The following is a 16556-nucleotide window of genomic DNA, read 5'->3' on the forward strand; positions in this document are numbered from 1 at the left end:
AAAGAATTATTTTAAGGTTTTTTTTTTTCATTTTTTAGTTGGAAATTACAAGCTAATTTCATTGGTTTTTTTAGTAGCTCAAAGCCTTTTTCTTTTAAATTTTAAAAAAATACGAAAATATACATATATATTTTTAAAAAGCTTAATGAAGAAGTAAAAGATAATATTATTTCTTATGAAGTCTTATTTCTAAGACTAGTATACTAATAGGTGAAATAGAGCCGAGTCAGTCATAGTTTTTGGTTGATCACGATCCTCTTTCAACATCATATGGATTCTTATGACGATCTCAACATTAGAAAAAAAATTAAGTTTCCCAAAATATTTATCATTTGAAAACCATCAAGAAAATGCAACCCTACGTGATAGGGATACACCAAAAATGGGGTCACTAATTTAGCTCCATTGCCCTATTCTCCTACATCGAAATCCAATTTAGATTGAACCAATGGCTCCATCTCATTCAACACTTACTCATATTAGGCATGCCATGTATGCATTATGTCTTGGCATTTGCGCCTTTAATTTCAAGTACATTCGTATGCGGACGGACATACGCACTTTCCATATATAATAACTCGACGAATTTGCACAAGAACATCATTGTCCATATCGTGTTTTTGTGTTGCATGAGACTAACACGTAGTCATGCAATGTAACTATCTTCTTTTGAGGTATTGTCATGTCTAGGGTTTGCTTGTTGGGGGAACTCACCTTACACAAATAACAAAAGAAATGAATCATTGATGTGAATATAATCTCTAGACTTTGTCCCTCAATGGCACATCATGGCAATCATTCGATGAACCACGTATTTTTTTGGAATAATATGAAAATAGGGTTCAAAGAATGTGTGTTCATGCATGTGCTTTTGCAGCTGTTCTACCAAGCTCTTTTATGACATTGATGTGAAAGTTTTTGTGATGAAGATTTTGAGGAAATTGAAATGACTCGATGGATGATGGATGGTTACAAAAATACTCTTATGGTGACTGAATTTGGATCCATGAATAATATTTCTGAAATATCTTCTGCAAAAGCGATGGAGATGGGCCTTTTGTCCTCTCACTCTCACTGCAGGTTCACATTATCATGTTCAATGGTTCTTCTTTCTTTGGAAAAAAAGACAATCCCATGTTTTTTTTTGGTAGTTGCATAAGGTTGATTAGTTTTCTCTTTATGGGAAAACCTTGGAAACTTTTTCATGTACAAGTTGAATTCAAAAGAAAATACGAATCATACATTGAAGATATGATTCTTTTGGATATTTTTGTCTTGTTTTGAAGTAAAAAGTGCCTATAAGATTAAGAGCACTCCATACATATATATAATGTGAGGTCCTCGTGATTTTAAAATACATGTACAAAGTTAAAATTAATTTATACATATATAGTGTGAAAAACCTTTTTTCTTATTTTTAGAATATCAAAAAAAAATTTAGGCCCATTTGGCCATTTTTTCTAAAACTTGTTTTTAAAAATTATTTTTTATATTTTAACTTTAAAAGAGTTTTTAAAAACAAATTTAAAAAAACATGATTTATATTTCCCTTTAGTTTTTAAAACTAGTGAAAATAATTTTTACTTATTCTTTAAATATTGTTCTCTATTTCACTTTGTTTTTAAAACGATTTCAAAATAACAACAGTCAAATAATATTAAAAAAAAATTTAAATAAAAACAAAAAACTATTTTTAAATCGGCCAAACAAGCTCTTATTTTAAGGAGATTTCTAAAATTTTATTGGGTTTGTTATAGGTATAATTTATTTATTACATCCTTTAAAAAAAAAAAAAATCAAGTGATATTACTTACCACTATTTACATAATTTTTGTGGTAGGAGATTTCCAAGTGATGGGAAACCATTTTCCTTTTGCCTTTTGAAATGTGGTCATCATGACAAGCCTCAAGGTACCCCATCCGTTAGAAAGTGGAAATAATTATTAAAAATAAAACAAAATTAGAAAATAAAAATGAGAAAAGTGAATCCAATGCTCTGGGTTGGGTGGTCATTCATTAGATGTGATATGTGAGGATTCGCACATGAGAAAAAGGGATTTGAAATTCTAAACTTTCAACCACAGAAATTGGATAACAAATGGGACGTAATTGGTTATTTTGATTCTTCCTTGATCCCATCGCAGGGAAAATCTTTTCCACCATTGGAAATTTGGAATCCAAGAAAGTGAGAATTTCATTGGGCCCACACAACTTTATGGGCCTTAACTCTTTCATTTTTTTCCTTTTTACCATGAATATTCTTCACAATTAATTTGTCGGCTAAGGCTACTTCTAAAACAAGGTGACTAAAAGAATTTAAAAATAATTGCATTTCTATATGTTAAAATTATATTATCAGGTTAAAGGGCATATAATATTTAAATCATATCAAAATTGATTCATAATCCCGATGCGAAGATTTGTTTAATTCTATAAAAGGTATTTGTTTGTTTTACCCCTACAATCTCGTGTAACGCAACGAAAATGTTGTATCTGCATAATAAATAATTGTAATATTTCACATTGAATGAAAGAGAAATGTTTAATACTATATGATTATGAATTTCTATTAATTTTATAGATACGTATTAAAATCATGAAGCGAACATAATTTATATGGTTAAAAACAGATCATTAAATAATAAAGAAATACAAAATTATCTTTCAAAAATTAAATATAATTTTCGTATCATGAAATATATTATAGATAAATTAAAATGCATGTAAAATCTAAGAAATATAAAATTTACATCAATTCAAGCTTTAGTGATATTTAAATAATATAAGTTAAAAGGGTTATGCCGATATCATCTCGATTTGCTTTCTTGATAGATTTTTATTATCAAAATAATAATCATCTCAAGATAATAACTTTTCTACTCTTTGATTATGAAATTAATTTTAAAAAACAAAATATCATTCATTAAAAACACATGCAAAAATCTAAGAAACATTAAACCTCTTTAGGCAGTATTTTTTAAAACTTGTTTTTAAAATATAGAATAAAAAAACAACTTTTTATTATTTTTCAAAAACAAGAATGTTTGACAAAATGTTTAAAAAATAATAATACTTATTTTTATTGTCTAAAATTTTATAAATTCAATTTATAATAAAACCTTAATCAAGTTAAGTCTTATTAAAAAAATAACAATAATTTTTATTTTTTATTATATAAAATTAAATTATTTAAAAATATATAAATTTATAATTAATTTGAATTATATTTAATTTTCTTTCTAAAGTTTCTATTCCTCAACTAGATCTCAATTTCTTACATGTGAGTAGTAGAGGATGGAAGTATTCGAAGATTTGTAATTTTGGATGAATTCTTTTTTATTATTTTTAATTAAATTTAGATGCAAAAAATGGTACTACATAAGTAAGAAGATTACGTAATCAATGACTCAATCACACCTTAAAAAAATATTAGCATGCATTATTTTATAAATGGGTTGGACAAGAATTATAAAACAAAGGTGTACACATGCGGATGCTCAATTAAATATAATTTAATTAGCATAGATGCTCTAATAAATGACTTCCTTTGCAATCAGGGTTTCGAATCATTTTCTTTTTTCTTTTTAAAAATAAAAATAAAAATAAATTATATCAATCCTTCGTAATGCTAATAAATTTTAAAGAAGGTTTTATCCAAGTTTTAAATAATTTTAATTAAATAATAAATTTTAGCTTTTTAGAAAAACCCTAATGTAAAAATAAGGATAAGATATTTTATTGTATTGAAAAATTTTATAATATTTTTTTAATACGATACGAAATTTTTAATCCAAGTTTTTTATATGTATAATTAAATTTAGACCATTGAATAAAATTTATATATTTAAGGATGAGAAACTTACGTATAAATAAACATAATAAAAATATATATATAAAAATAAAAAATATATAATAAAATCATTACACAACGACGAGAATAGACAATAATAAAAAAAAACAAAAATATAATAATAACAGATAGATTTACATGGAAAACCTTAAATAAGAAAAATTAAGTGTAAAGGAAAAGAAAATCTAATATATAAAAAACTAATATAAAATGGAAGAATTGCGAACCATTATTGCAAAAATATAATCATCATAAGTCGAAAACTATACTCCTAACAAGATTAATGATGGGTTACGAGATTGGATTGATCCATTAAAAAAATATCATAATTATAATTTTATTACCGTGAACTTTTCAAATAAGATCAAATAGAATTTGGTTACCAAACTTTAATAAAAATCTAACATAATATGTATACAATAAGTATAAAATGAAAAGTAGTTTTTTATATATTTATATATTATAGAATATTTATATTTTATACTTAATGGCACTTTGATGATGCCATAATTGTCCTTTTTCTTAACACATTTTGTTTAAAATCTAAGAGGGAAACTAGTTGGCATTAGAAGGGCCACTAATCAAGAAAGTGAACATGTGGATGTGTGATTTCCATGTTGTCAGAATAAATAAAAACCAAGACAAAGTCAACCATTAGGAGAACCTGGTCTAGTGGTTAAGAACAATAAGCTGTCATGTTCATGAAGATGCACCCTAATCTTTTTAAGTTATTTTGAGACAATTATACACTTTATTTGATGCTAAAACTTGGGACCCATTAAGGGGTTTTCTACTTTAAGAAAGATTTAGGGTCACTAGTAGTGGCATTTGAATGTGTGGTTGGCTCCCTAGAAAAATCAAACACCATTTGTGGAAAATTAGGGTGAATTAAGACATCATTTTCATGCCTAGGGTATTCAATGATTGTGTAAATCAGCGTGATATTGATATTTTCTTGTGAATTTTGGCCAAAAAGAGAAAAGAAGCAAACCTTTTGTAGACTTTTCTTCTTCTTCTATTTTATGTCCGGTGAAAACAAGCAAATTTGATGGGGAAAAAACAAAGCAAACTAACCTTATTTTAGGTTTCTTGAGACTGGAAAGTAATAAGGTGTTTAAAAGACTTTTGTAGTCAAAATAATAATATATAATATATGGGGGTGACAATATGTGTTGGTGGGTCGTTTTCATGTTGTGTCAAAATCTAGATATTCTAGTTCAGAGCTCAACTTAAACCCGACATAAATGGTAATTGTGTCGGAAACATAAATCCTAATATTATCTAATTATTAAATAGGTAATATATCGTGTAACCTATTTAGTCTATTTAATAATTAGGTTCTTTTATTTAATAATCAAGTTGAGTTGAATCGTATATATCTATATGATTAATATCTCAATCAAATTTGTTTATGATTCAATTGATCTATTTATTTAAAAATAAATTTAAAATCAGTCAAATATAGATTAAATAATTTAAATATGTAATTAAATTAATAACAAGATTATGAGATGGATGAATTCAGCTCAAATTCATGTTATTCAGATTGACAAAAGAAATTATATATTTATTAAATGAGTTATACAAGTGGATATTAATTTAATCCAAACTTATTTGTACTCAACTTAAACTTACGAAAAACGTGTTGGATTCATGTTGTGTTAGCGAATCATATCAAACTTTGTTACCCCTGATTATATAGATATTTTTCAAAATAAAAATATATACTAATGTATTATGTAGTTAGAGAATTTTGCATGATTAGTATTACCTAATAAAAACAAATAAGAATAATTTTTTATTATGTCGAAGAGATTTTCTCTAATAAGAATTAATGCTCCTAGAAAAATCTACACGCCTTTCTTCCTTCCATGTCTTAACAAATTTTTATATCTTATTCTTTAGTCATAACTTTCAAAACTCTTTAGGCCATGATTGATTCTTTGAAAGTAGCGGGGAAAGAGAAAAATGCTAAGAGTATATATATATATATATATATATATATATATATATATTATTTTTCATATTTGCCTTCATTATTAAATATACAAATGAAAGTTAAATATAATTAAAATTATTAATATATTTATATATTTTGAAATAATTTAATCTATATATAGAAAAGATAAATTTGTGAAAAAATAATAATTTGAAGTAATATATAAAAATAATTTATTAATTTTAAATCTATTTTTTTAATTGTTTTTTATTTTTATTTTTCTAATTTTTATTTTTATTTTATTTTCCTTATATTTTCCTTGAAACCTTTTGGGAATCAAACACAGCTTTATGTTATTTTATTTTATTCCAAATTAGAAATATTGAGCAAAGATCTTCTACTTATATTTAATTCATGATTCCCATGTTTGTAGCTTTCAATTATGTGCCTTGAGCATAAATGACACAACAAAATATCACTATCTATATACAATTTATATAAAAAATTAAGAACATTTTTTTAAATACAAAGTAAAAAATCTTATGTAAAAACTATTGATTTACCTTAAGTCCTTAATATTTATTTTAAAGTTTTTAAAATTTGAGATAGTAGTTGCATTTTTTGTGATCCATCAAATTTGAGATTTATATTCACAAAAATAAATAAATAAATAAAGAAAATAATGTTGACATATGATGACATTGCCACAACATTTTGTGATCCATGAATATGTGTAAGAATATAAGCCCACAAACCTCCCAAAAGAAAAAGGTTGATGGCACATACAATGCGGTTGGGCTAAGTGGGGTTATGTATTATTGATATATAGTTAACCAATAATAACAAAGACATGATTTGAATATAATATTTTTTCACACACAGTCATGCCTCTCATGTGCAAAACATCCCTACCTCCTTCTCCCCCACCCTTTTTTTTAATTTATCTTTTTGTTATTGCTATTTTTAGCCTATTCTCCTCATCTCTACTACCAAATGCTTTTCTTCAAGCATTTTGTCCTATGACTCAATCAATTTTCAACTACAACCCCATTTCATAAATATTAGAATATTGCTACATTTTCACAATTTTTTTTATATTTGATTTCATTGTGAAACATACAAAAGAAAATAAAATATAATAAAAATTAATAAAAATTTTATGTTTTTAAAAATTATTTAATTTTTACCCAGAAGATAAATTTTTTTTTAAAGAAGTATATATAAATAATTTATTGATTTTAAATATATTATATTTCCATTTTGATAAACATAGATAACCTTTTATTACTTTTTTTTTTATTAAGTATTCAATATTTTCAATGTATCATATGGTATGATGTGGCATAATCTTTCGTTTGAATTACATTATGTGCTTAAAAAAAATTTAAAATAGTAAAAAATATCTTATTAAAAAAAATTAGGAATAAATATTTGATCATTCAAATTTTCTTTAGTTATTGCATTTACCATTTTTTTTATGAAATAATCTTTTTGAAAAATACTTTGAAATTCATTTTATTTTTTTCTTCACCTATATACATAGTTTATTTGAATTACTTTTAATTTATCTATTAAAAAACCATTTATTTTTTATATTCCCCAAGTTATATTTATAATAAATGATTGAAAATATTTGTTGAAAATGATTAAGGAGTGGTAGGGTAAGTGCATTGTCTAAAAAGCCCTTAATTACAAAGTAGCAATACATTTCTCAAATTAGAAATATTTTCACTTTTTTTTTCTTTTCTTTTAGTTTATTTACAATTTTTTTTCCTTGTTTTTCCTCTTTTATTCTATTCTCTCTTGGGTTGTGATATCATACACCAAAACGTATCATTATCCATGAGCAATGACTTAGATAGGAAGTTTCATACATACAATTTAGAATTTTCTCTTTCTAGACAATGTTTTTATCCTATTCAAATGTTCAGATATAATTGATACAATGGTCAATGCCGTCAATGTAGAAAAGGCCATGGTCATAAGGTCATGGTCAAAACCAGAGGAGTCACCAACCCCACTTGGCCCACAAGAGCCCACATTTGACCCCAACACCCACTAGTCATTTTCTTTACCCACCTTGTCCTTTTTAATTCTCTTTTGTTTACCCCAATATAGTAAGAATAATTAAAAAAAAATACCAAAACCAATGGGAATTTACATAAATCACCAAAAAGAAACCTATCATGATTCTAGCTTTCCTTTACCTAACCCTAATGTTCAATCCATTTGCCTTGGCATTTGGCATTAAGTATCATATCATGACCACACTCCATTATCTTCAATTATTTTTAAGGTATATATATATTTTAAGTAGAAAAAAAAATCCATTTTGTGATTGAATAATGTTAAAGAATAAAATAATCATTAATACTTAATTTGAAAAAATCTTTTCAAATCATTATTTTATAAGAAATATATGGAAAATGGCCCATGACAACAATCACCCAAAACTTGTTCAATTCTATTTTTTCTTCTTATGAGTTGAATAATTCAAATATTTCTAATACTCTAATAGAATTCTACATTTACTTTGTATTTATTTTGATTTTTTTCTTTCTTTTTCTAAACTTTTTTTTTTTTTGTGGGACAAATAATTTGTACGTTTAATTCTTTCAAATTAGAAATAATTAGCTATTATCTCAAGGTTTGGTGAAAATTTATACATATATATAGGGACATTATAGTAATTTTATATCATTGCAATTGTCCTGACATCTAATAATAGAAATGCTTTTGACTATAAGAGTGTGCATAACAATGTTTTTAATTAAATCATTTTTAATACAAGTATTTTAAAAAAATATATTTTTAAGAGAATTATATGTCAAATATTTTTTTAGAAAATAGTATAAGAGATTTTTAATATTTGGTAAATTTTGTCAAATATTTTTTTTTGAAAATACTTTTTAAGTTGAGTCACTATTAGACAGACTTGAAATACATTAAAATATTCATAATAAATAAATAAAATTATACTACAAGATTATGACACTAATCACATGTATCGTTATCATATATATATATATATATATTGCATTTGAATATAATATTAATGACAACTTTAAATGTTTTTCCAAACTAATTGTGAAGTAGCATTTCTTTTAGTGGTAAAAGCAAATTCAAGTCATTTCTTTATGAGGAATATTTTAAAAAAGAAATAAAAAACAAAAAGGGAAGAAGAAAGTGAAAATCTGTAGGGGGGTGAAATAGTAATTAATGAAAGGGAGAGAGAGGCAGCAACAGTACAGTGGTCACACGAACTCACCTCTCCCCTCCTCTCCTCTCGAAATCTCGTTTCTCGGTCCATTCTTCGCTCCTCTCGAGATATCTCTCTCACCCCCCCCCCCCCCCTCTCTCTCCTTCTTCCTTGCTTTTTTAATAATGATTTTGTTTTCTCTCTCATTCCTCTGATGAGAGAAAGAGAGAGAAACAAAAGCCCACTTGCAGAGCTGGAAATATCGATGCAAATTTCAATTTGCATTTCAATTCTTAGTATCTTTGGGGTTAGACGGACTTTTCATCAGAGCCCCAGGTGTGCCAACTCTTGCCACAAAATGGTTTTTTTTTTTTGTTTTCCTTTTTAGTTATTTATTATTGTTGTTATTTATTTCTTTATTTATCTCATTAGTGCCTCAATTTATGTTATTCTGATTGGTTGCATCATTTTTGATTTGTGCATGCTCGGACAATTGATTAAATACGTTGGTATTCCTTTGTCTCTGATCTGTGTGTAGATTGTCGTTTTGGGATTAGGGTTTGGTTCAAAATTGTTCGTTTTTAGAAATTATATATTGCCAGGTTCAATGGGTCTGAATTGGGATCTGTGTTTTTGGGTTCAAAGTTTGTGGGTTTTGATAATGGAGTGATCGTGGGTTTTTGTTATTTGTTTGTGGGTTTTTAATATTTTGTTGTTTTATGGTGTAGGGAGTTTGGGACATGACCTAGGGTTTTGGAAGATTGACATTTGTGGGGGTGTGTGAGTTCATGGGTTTTTCTCCTAGTAAATGATGGGGAGTTTGAGTGAAGAAGAGGATCAATTCTTTGACACTCGGGAAGACATAACTTCGGTGTCCGATTCTGGCTCGGATTGCCAGGAGAATCTCGATTCTGAGTGGAGGAACACTGATTTTGTATCTGGCAGTTTCGGGTGTGAGGTTTGGATTAAGAACCCAGAAAGCATTCGGGAAAGACGTACTAAGTTCCTAAAATGGATGGGATTGGGGGTAGATCATGTGGTGCGTGAAGTCCCTGAAGAATTGGTTTCTGGGGAATTGAAGGGCGAGATTGATAGAATTACAGAAAACAGTGGGGCTGTTCTAGGAATGTCGAGTTCTGATGATGGGTTTTCATCGAGTCAGTCTTCTATGTGCTGGCCTAGTGATGCTCAAGATTTCTTGGGTGGGTCATTGGAGGAGAATTTGTTCTGTAGAATTAGGAGTTTGGATGATGGGAGGGAGTTTATTGTAGATGAACTGGGGCAGTACGGCATGCTGAGTAGACTCCGTGAAGTTGGTTCAAACCGGGTGGTTACTATTGAAGAGTTTGAGAGAACTCTTGGACTGTCCCCTCTGGTACAGAAAATGATGCGAAAAGAAGCTGAAAAGGCTTGCAATCCTGTGGAGGCAGCAAAGCGTTGCAGGAGGGGGTGGTGGAGGAGATTAGGCGCTGTGGCCTGCATTGCGAATTGTCCAATTGAAGTTGGTAAATTTAAGCCAAATGGTCCATATCCCATTCTTGGGACCAAGTCTCAAACGGTTAAAGTTCGTCCTTACAGGAGGCGATCCAAGGAATTATCAGCTCTTTATATGGGGCAAGATTTTGTGGCTCATGAGGGTTCAATCCTAACAATGAAGTTCAGTCCTGATGGGCAGTACCTGGGGAGTGCTGGTGAAGATAGAGTTGTACGTGTATGGCTGGTGACAGAGTCAGAGAGATCAGATGGGTTTGACGCTCCAGATGTTGATTGTTCATATGCATACTTCACAGTAAATCATCTTTCTGAATTAGTCCCCATCCATGCAGATAAAGAGAAAAAGGGTAAACTAAAAACTTTGAGGAAATCATTAGATGCAGCCTGTGTCATTTTTCCTCAGAAAGTTTTTCAGATATTGGAGAAACCACTCCATGAATTCCATGGGCACTGTGGTGAGGTCCTGGATATCTCGTGGTCTAAGAATAAGGTTTGTTGTTGCATAGCATATTGACTTATTTCTTTTATTCTACCTTAATGAATTGGGCTTCTCATTAAGATTTTATTTTGTGCAGTATCTTCTGTCGTCCTCCGTTGATAAAACTGTTCGCCTGTGGCAAGTGGGATGTAACCAATGCCTTAAAGTTTTTTCCCACAATAATTATGGTAAGCCTTTTTCTGCTACTGCATCTCTTTGTCATGCATGTATGGTTACAGAGATATCAGTTTTCTACCCCTCCTTATTGCTTGGTCTTTCTGTGATACAGTTACATGTGTTCAGTTCAATCCTGTGGATGATAATTACTTCATAAGTGGTTCCATAGATGGAAAAGTACGCATCTGGGAAATCCCTGGTGGTCAAGTTGTTGATTGGACTGATATAACAGAAATAGTCACAGCCGTGTGTTATCGCCCTGATGGAAAGGTTGGTGTTTTCTTGTGTTGCCTCTTTGTTGAAATGGTAAGTAGCATCAGAAATCAGAAGGGATTTTGAGTGTGCTATCTCCTATTCTTGCAGGGCGTAATAGTTGGCTCCATGACTGGCAATTGTCGCTTTTATGATGCATCGGGTATGTGGTCGGTTTCACAGAGACCTCTTACAGTAGCCAATTGCATGTTTACTGGAATCTTTGTTAGTGCAAATTGAGATGCCTTAGGGTATAAATAAATCTCTATGCTTGCCAGCATTGTTTTATTGTTGAATTGCTGGTTATTGTACAGAGCTTAAGCTATTTGATATCTTTAATTGTTTGTACTCATCAAATTTAGAAAATTTCTTAATGAGGTTTTGATAAAATTTGATATTGCTGGATTTTTGTTTCCAATGTTAAAACCAAGATAAAAATCGAATCTTAGACAAAAACTTAAAACCTTTCCTTTTACATTTTCAAAAGTGATATCCAGCTCTGTGGGCCAGATTCAGAGGATATTCTTATTTATATGCATCTATTTTCATTTTCCTTTTGGTAAATGATATGCTAAATAATGCTGGTGAATTTAACTTTGGAGCCCTCTTATTGCCATGATTAGGCATGTGTTGGTATCAAAATTGGCCTATTTGTCCTGTGGATAAGTTCATTGATTTGTTTGTTGATTTTGGTAATATAACTCTTATGAAAACCAAAAAAGAAACAAAAAATATAGGGATGAATTGCTAATGGAAATTTCACTAGTTATCGATATGTGTTCTGCGTTTTATTGCTTGCTTGCTGCAGTGTACTGATCTGTGATGAAATGCCCAAACACTCTGTTAATTCGTCACTGGAATGCCATCAAGCTTAAAAGAGTACTTTATTGCTGGAGTTGACATGATTATATTTCAGAAGGGTGGAAAATTTGAAATACAAATGTTGAAGAACCAAATAATTCAATTCATACATGAGATGTCAGTCTATGGGATCTTCCCTTCTTTAGGCCTCCTTTTGTTTTTTTTCCTTTTAACAGGACCTTAATGTTTCATATCCATGTATCATAATCCAATCAGTTACAACTGGTTTAGTTGTAATTTTCTGTGTGTGTATATATATACATATAACTGTTGCCCAAGTTCTATGAAACTCACTGGAGAATAAAGTTTACTTTGACAATCATCTGCATAAAAAAGGACTAATTAATTTCTGATATATCAGTTTCAGCTTGTCTCTTTTGAGTTACAATGGTTGCTCAATATCCCAAATTGGATCTCTGTATGAAAGATGATTTATTATATATGACAGGGGAGCATTACCTTGGAGAGTGCTAACTGCTCTCTTTTTATGGATCAGATGATCGTCTACAACTGCATGCTCTAATATGCTTACAGGGTAAGAAGAAGTCCTCATTCAAGAGGATAACAGGCTTTCAGGTATTGCACCTTTCATTTGTTTCTTGTCCTTGCCCTTCATTATTGAGGATTTATTTTATATTTGAAATTCTCATAATGTTTTGCTTTCCACTCACCAGTTTTCTCCAAGCGACCCAAGCAAATTAATGGTCACATCTGCAGATTCACAAGTTAGAATCCTAGATGGGGTTGATGTGATCTGCAAATACCGAGGTGGGTGATTGTTCCCTTGATTTGATAAGTTCTATGTTGGTTGCGTACATAAAGGCCACAACAACCGTAAATATTTTCTTTCTTGAACATTCCATATCTTGCAATTCCTTGACTGTCCTTGTTAACATGTACAATTACTGGAATATCAAATCCAGAATTTTGGAATCTGCGGTTCTTATTTTGAAAACAGAGAAAATCTATCAGGCCATTAATTTGTGGTGCATTATTTTCTTATGTTCTGTCTTAAAATCTGAATTGTTTAACATTGTTCTTTATTTCTGATATTTCTGCCTCTGTATTTAGGCCTCCGTAATGCAGGAAGTCAGATATCTGCATCATTCACCTCAGATGGAATGCACATAGTTTCAGCAAGTGAGGATTCTAATGTCTATGTGTGGAACTGCATCAGCCAGGATGTACCAGTGCATTCTCAAGCAAAGAACAATTGGTCTTGTGAGCGCTTCTTCTCAAACAATGCTTCAGTTGCCATACCTTGGTGTGGGGCAACATGTGGAAACTCTATTTTCTCAAATATATCTGGAGCATTTCCATCTCCTAAGCTTTCTGTAAACCTGCCTAGGTCTGACCCAGAAAATAAACCACATCAATGCCACTTGGGTGAGAGCTCAAGTACCATATTGCCATTTTCTTCCCCTGATCATTTCTCTGTGGGCCATGGATTTTTCTCAGAGTCTTTGCCCAAGGGATCTGCAACCTGGCCAGAGGAGAAGCTTCTCACTCCCAGCTCACTGGTTGTATCATCTGCAATGTGCAAATCTCAATACAAGTTTCTGAAAACATCTTGCCAGAGCATGTTTGGTTCTCCTCATGCATGGGGATTAGTGATTGTAACAGCTGGCTGGGATGGGAGGATTAGGTCATTCCAGAATTATGGACTACCAATTCGTAAGTAAACCACTGAGGCAGCCTTAGCACATTTTAAAGAGATCATTCTTAATGGAATTTGTCGCTGATTTTGGCCAAATATGGGATCACATCATTCTGTGTGCAGCAATGTCAAACCAGAAATGGCGGCCAAAAATTATTTAATGTTGACTGATTTTGCAAAATGGAAGACTCGATTTCAGCAGCATTCACTGCCACAGCCGGTCATGTCCTAGTAGATTGTATGCACGTGCATCAGATAAGACGGCAAATGATAAGATGTGAGAGACATCTTGGTTCTTTGGTGGGCCAGCAAAGACGTGAAGGTGTACTGCAAGGGGATAAAACTTCAACAGGGATAGAATTGTTCCATTCATTGTGAAGTTCAGTTGCCTGTCAGCAAATGGCACTGGTTAGTTTTTGACTGGGTTTCTTATCCAGTGTAATTATACCATTCTTTAATTTATTTGCCTAGAGAAGTTAATGGCTGCAAGCCTGAAAAGAACCGGAGGGTCACATCTAGAAGGCCCACTTGCGGTTTATATATTTGTGCATAATTGAGGTCATTGGGACAGAGGGGGATTCACTTGCTAAAATGGTGTGGTGGAAGGGAAGCTAGTGTATGGTAGTTAATTCAGGAAAATTGGTGGGATCTTCACCTTTCGTGATATGTTGGATGGTTGAATAATTGGCTTGCTTGCCTGCCAAGTGGCGCATTACCCTCTTTTGGACTTTTATGTCGGTGCATTGCCTGTTGCCTGCACTGACAAAGTGGGATAGTGGCATTTTCAAATCGTTTAGTTGGTGTGATGGAGCTTTGCGCACCATTTTCAAGTCGGTGATTAGCCTGTGTGATAGAGCTATGCACTGGGAATTTCAGTTTATCTTGCCATCCTAACCTTTTGATCTGGGAGGAGGATCTTCACGTCTTGGGCATTGAGGATGATATAGCTTACCTCAAGCCCTCAAGCCCTCAGGCCCTTAACCCTCTGCCTGTCTTGGAGGTACTTCCTAATTTGTCTCTTTAATTGAATTTTCAAGCTTGTACTTTCATTTTTGGTTATATTTAGATGCTTTCGGTTCTCAAGATTTCTTAATGAGAAAAAAAGCATTTCTCTTAATATATATCGATGCAATTGTAATATACTCCTGGAAAGGAAAATTTTTTGTTACTACATTGGTGTAGGGACAGCCTCAACTTATACTTAGTCCCATAATATATGTACCTCTACACTTCATTGAGATTTCTGACTCTTATTATTTATTCCTGCCACACTCCTTATCTGAAATGACCACCCTTGTTTGGTTGAATTTGCCATTACTTGTTAGGTTGACATGTAAATTAAGTGGTATCATAGTTTTAACATCACACTGAAGAGATGGATATCATCAGCCTAGGGTGTTGGGTGAAAATTCACAGCAGAGGTCCCAATGAAGGTTTCTAACCTTTGAGTCTGTCCTTTTACTACCAGCTGCTACTATACTTTGCTCTTGAACTGGGTAGTAGCTCAGGGGTCACAGATGCCTCCGTCCAGGATCAGTGACTCGGTTGGTTTGCAGCGGTGACAGAGGGAACTAGGTTCCATAGCCTGCAAAAACAGATTGGGTTTCACAGATGTGATATCCGACTCAGGCTTTGATTCATTTACATAATAGACACGTGTACTATATGATATCTAGGAATACGGTAGGAGAAAGAAACGCTTCCCATCCAGGAGACCCTGAAATGTTCAGGTAGTTCAAATATGATGTTTTGACTCGAGGGTGGGGTGGTCTTAGGCTTGGGCCATGTTCCTATGGGCTTAAAATTTTCATGGGCCACCGATGCTGAGGCCCCTTGATTATGGGCCGAAGGGGACTGGTTGAATTGGTGGGCCTAGTGTTGAACTGTTCATATTTTTCGAGGGTATTCAATAATTGAATCGGTATATTTATGGTAATGGCACTATTGTTGCATTATCTATGTATAGATAGACATTAGATATTACCATATTTCATTTGAACAATAAGGCATGATATCACATGTTGGGTACGATTTCAATTTCTTCATTTTCAATCTAAACAATTAAAGCTACAACAATCTTTATCAATACGCACTAAATGTGGACGTGGTACAATTAATGTCGCCACCCCATTCATTGGTGGTGGTTTTAGGGGATACTCGCATTCTTAACCCATATGATAAAAGGATAATCCTGCCATAATCGCCTTTTATACATACGCCCCTTCCTTAAAACCAAAAATGGAAAGAAGACGGTTCTCCCCAAAAAAAAACATCTGCGGATTTGGTATTTACGGTGGACACCCTTCTTACACGTGTAAGACGCGGAATAAGTTCCACGCAAATTCCATAAACCCATGGGTAAATAAATAAATAGAACGTGCTCCTGTAGTATCATTTTGCATAAATTTTATGCACGTGAATCCCATTATAAAATTAAAAAAATTTATAAATTATGCTTTAAAAGTATAATTCCTAAATCGTGGGTTTTTCTTTTTATCAGACTTTTTGTTTTCATGAATTATAAAATGGTCATAATTATCTTTGGGACACCTTTATGGGATTCTTCAACGATACTATAATCTTATGAGATTTCCTTGTACGCAATTATTTCTTTTTTTCTTCTTTTAGTTTCCAATAATTATTGATTAT

The 16556-nt window shown here is 31.4% G+C and overlaps 1 protein-coding gene across 1 annotated transcript; it reads left to right on the forward strand.

Moving 5' to 3' along the window:
• Positions 1–9034: 9034 nt before the first annotated feature.
• On the forward strand, positions 9035–15145 carry LOC100241604 (WD repeat-containing protein YMR102C). Its single transcript, XM_019225752.2, has 9 exons — positions 9035–9324; positions 9717–10972; positions 11058–11148; positions 11250–11407; positions 11501–11552; positions 12747–12826; positions 12925–13018; positions 13322–13924; positions 14031–15145. The coding sequence occupies exons 2-9, from the start codon at positions 9797–9799 to the stop codon at positions 14066–14068; spliced, it is 2292 nt and encodes a 763-aa protein (XP_019081297.1). The 5' UTR covers positions 9035–9324; positions 9717–9796; the 3' UTR covers positions 14069–15145.
• The last annotated feature ends 1411 nt before the right edge of the window (positions 15146–16556 follow it).

This window comes from Vitis vinifera, chromosome 15, assembly GCF_030704535.1.
Source record: "Vitis vinifera cultivar Pinot Noir 40024 chromosome 15, ASM3070453v1".
In the NCBI taxonomy this organism is placed as follows: Eukaryota; Viridiplantae; Streptophyta; class Magnoliopsida; order Vitales; family Vitaceae; genus Vitis; species Vitis vinifera.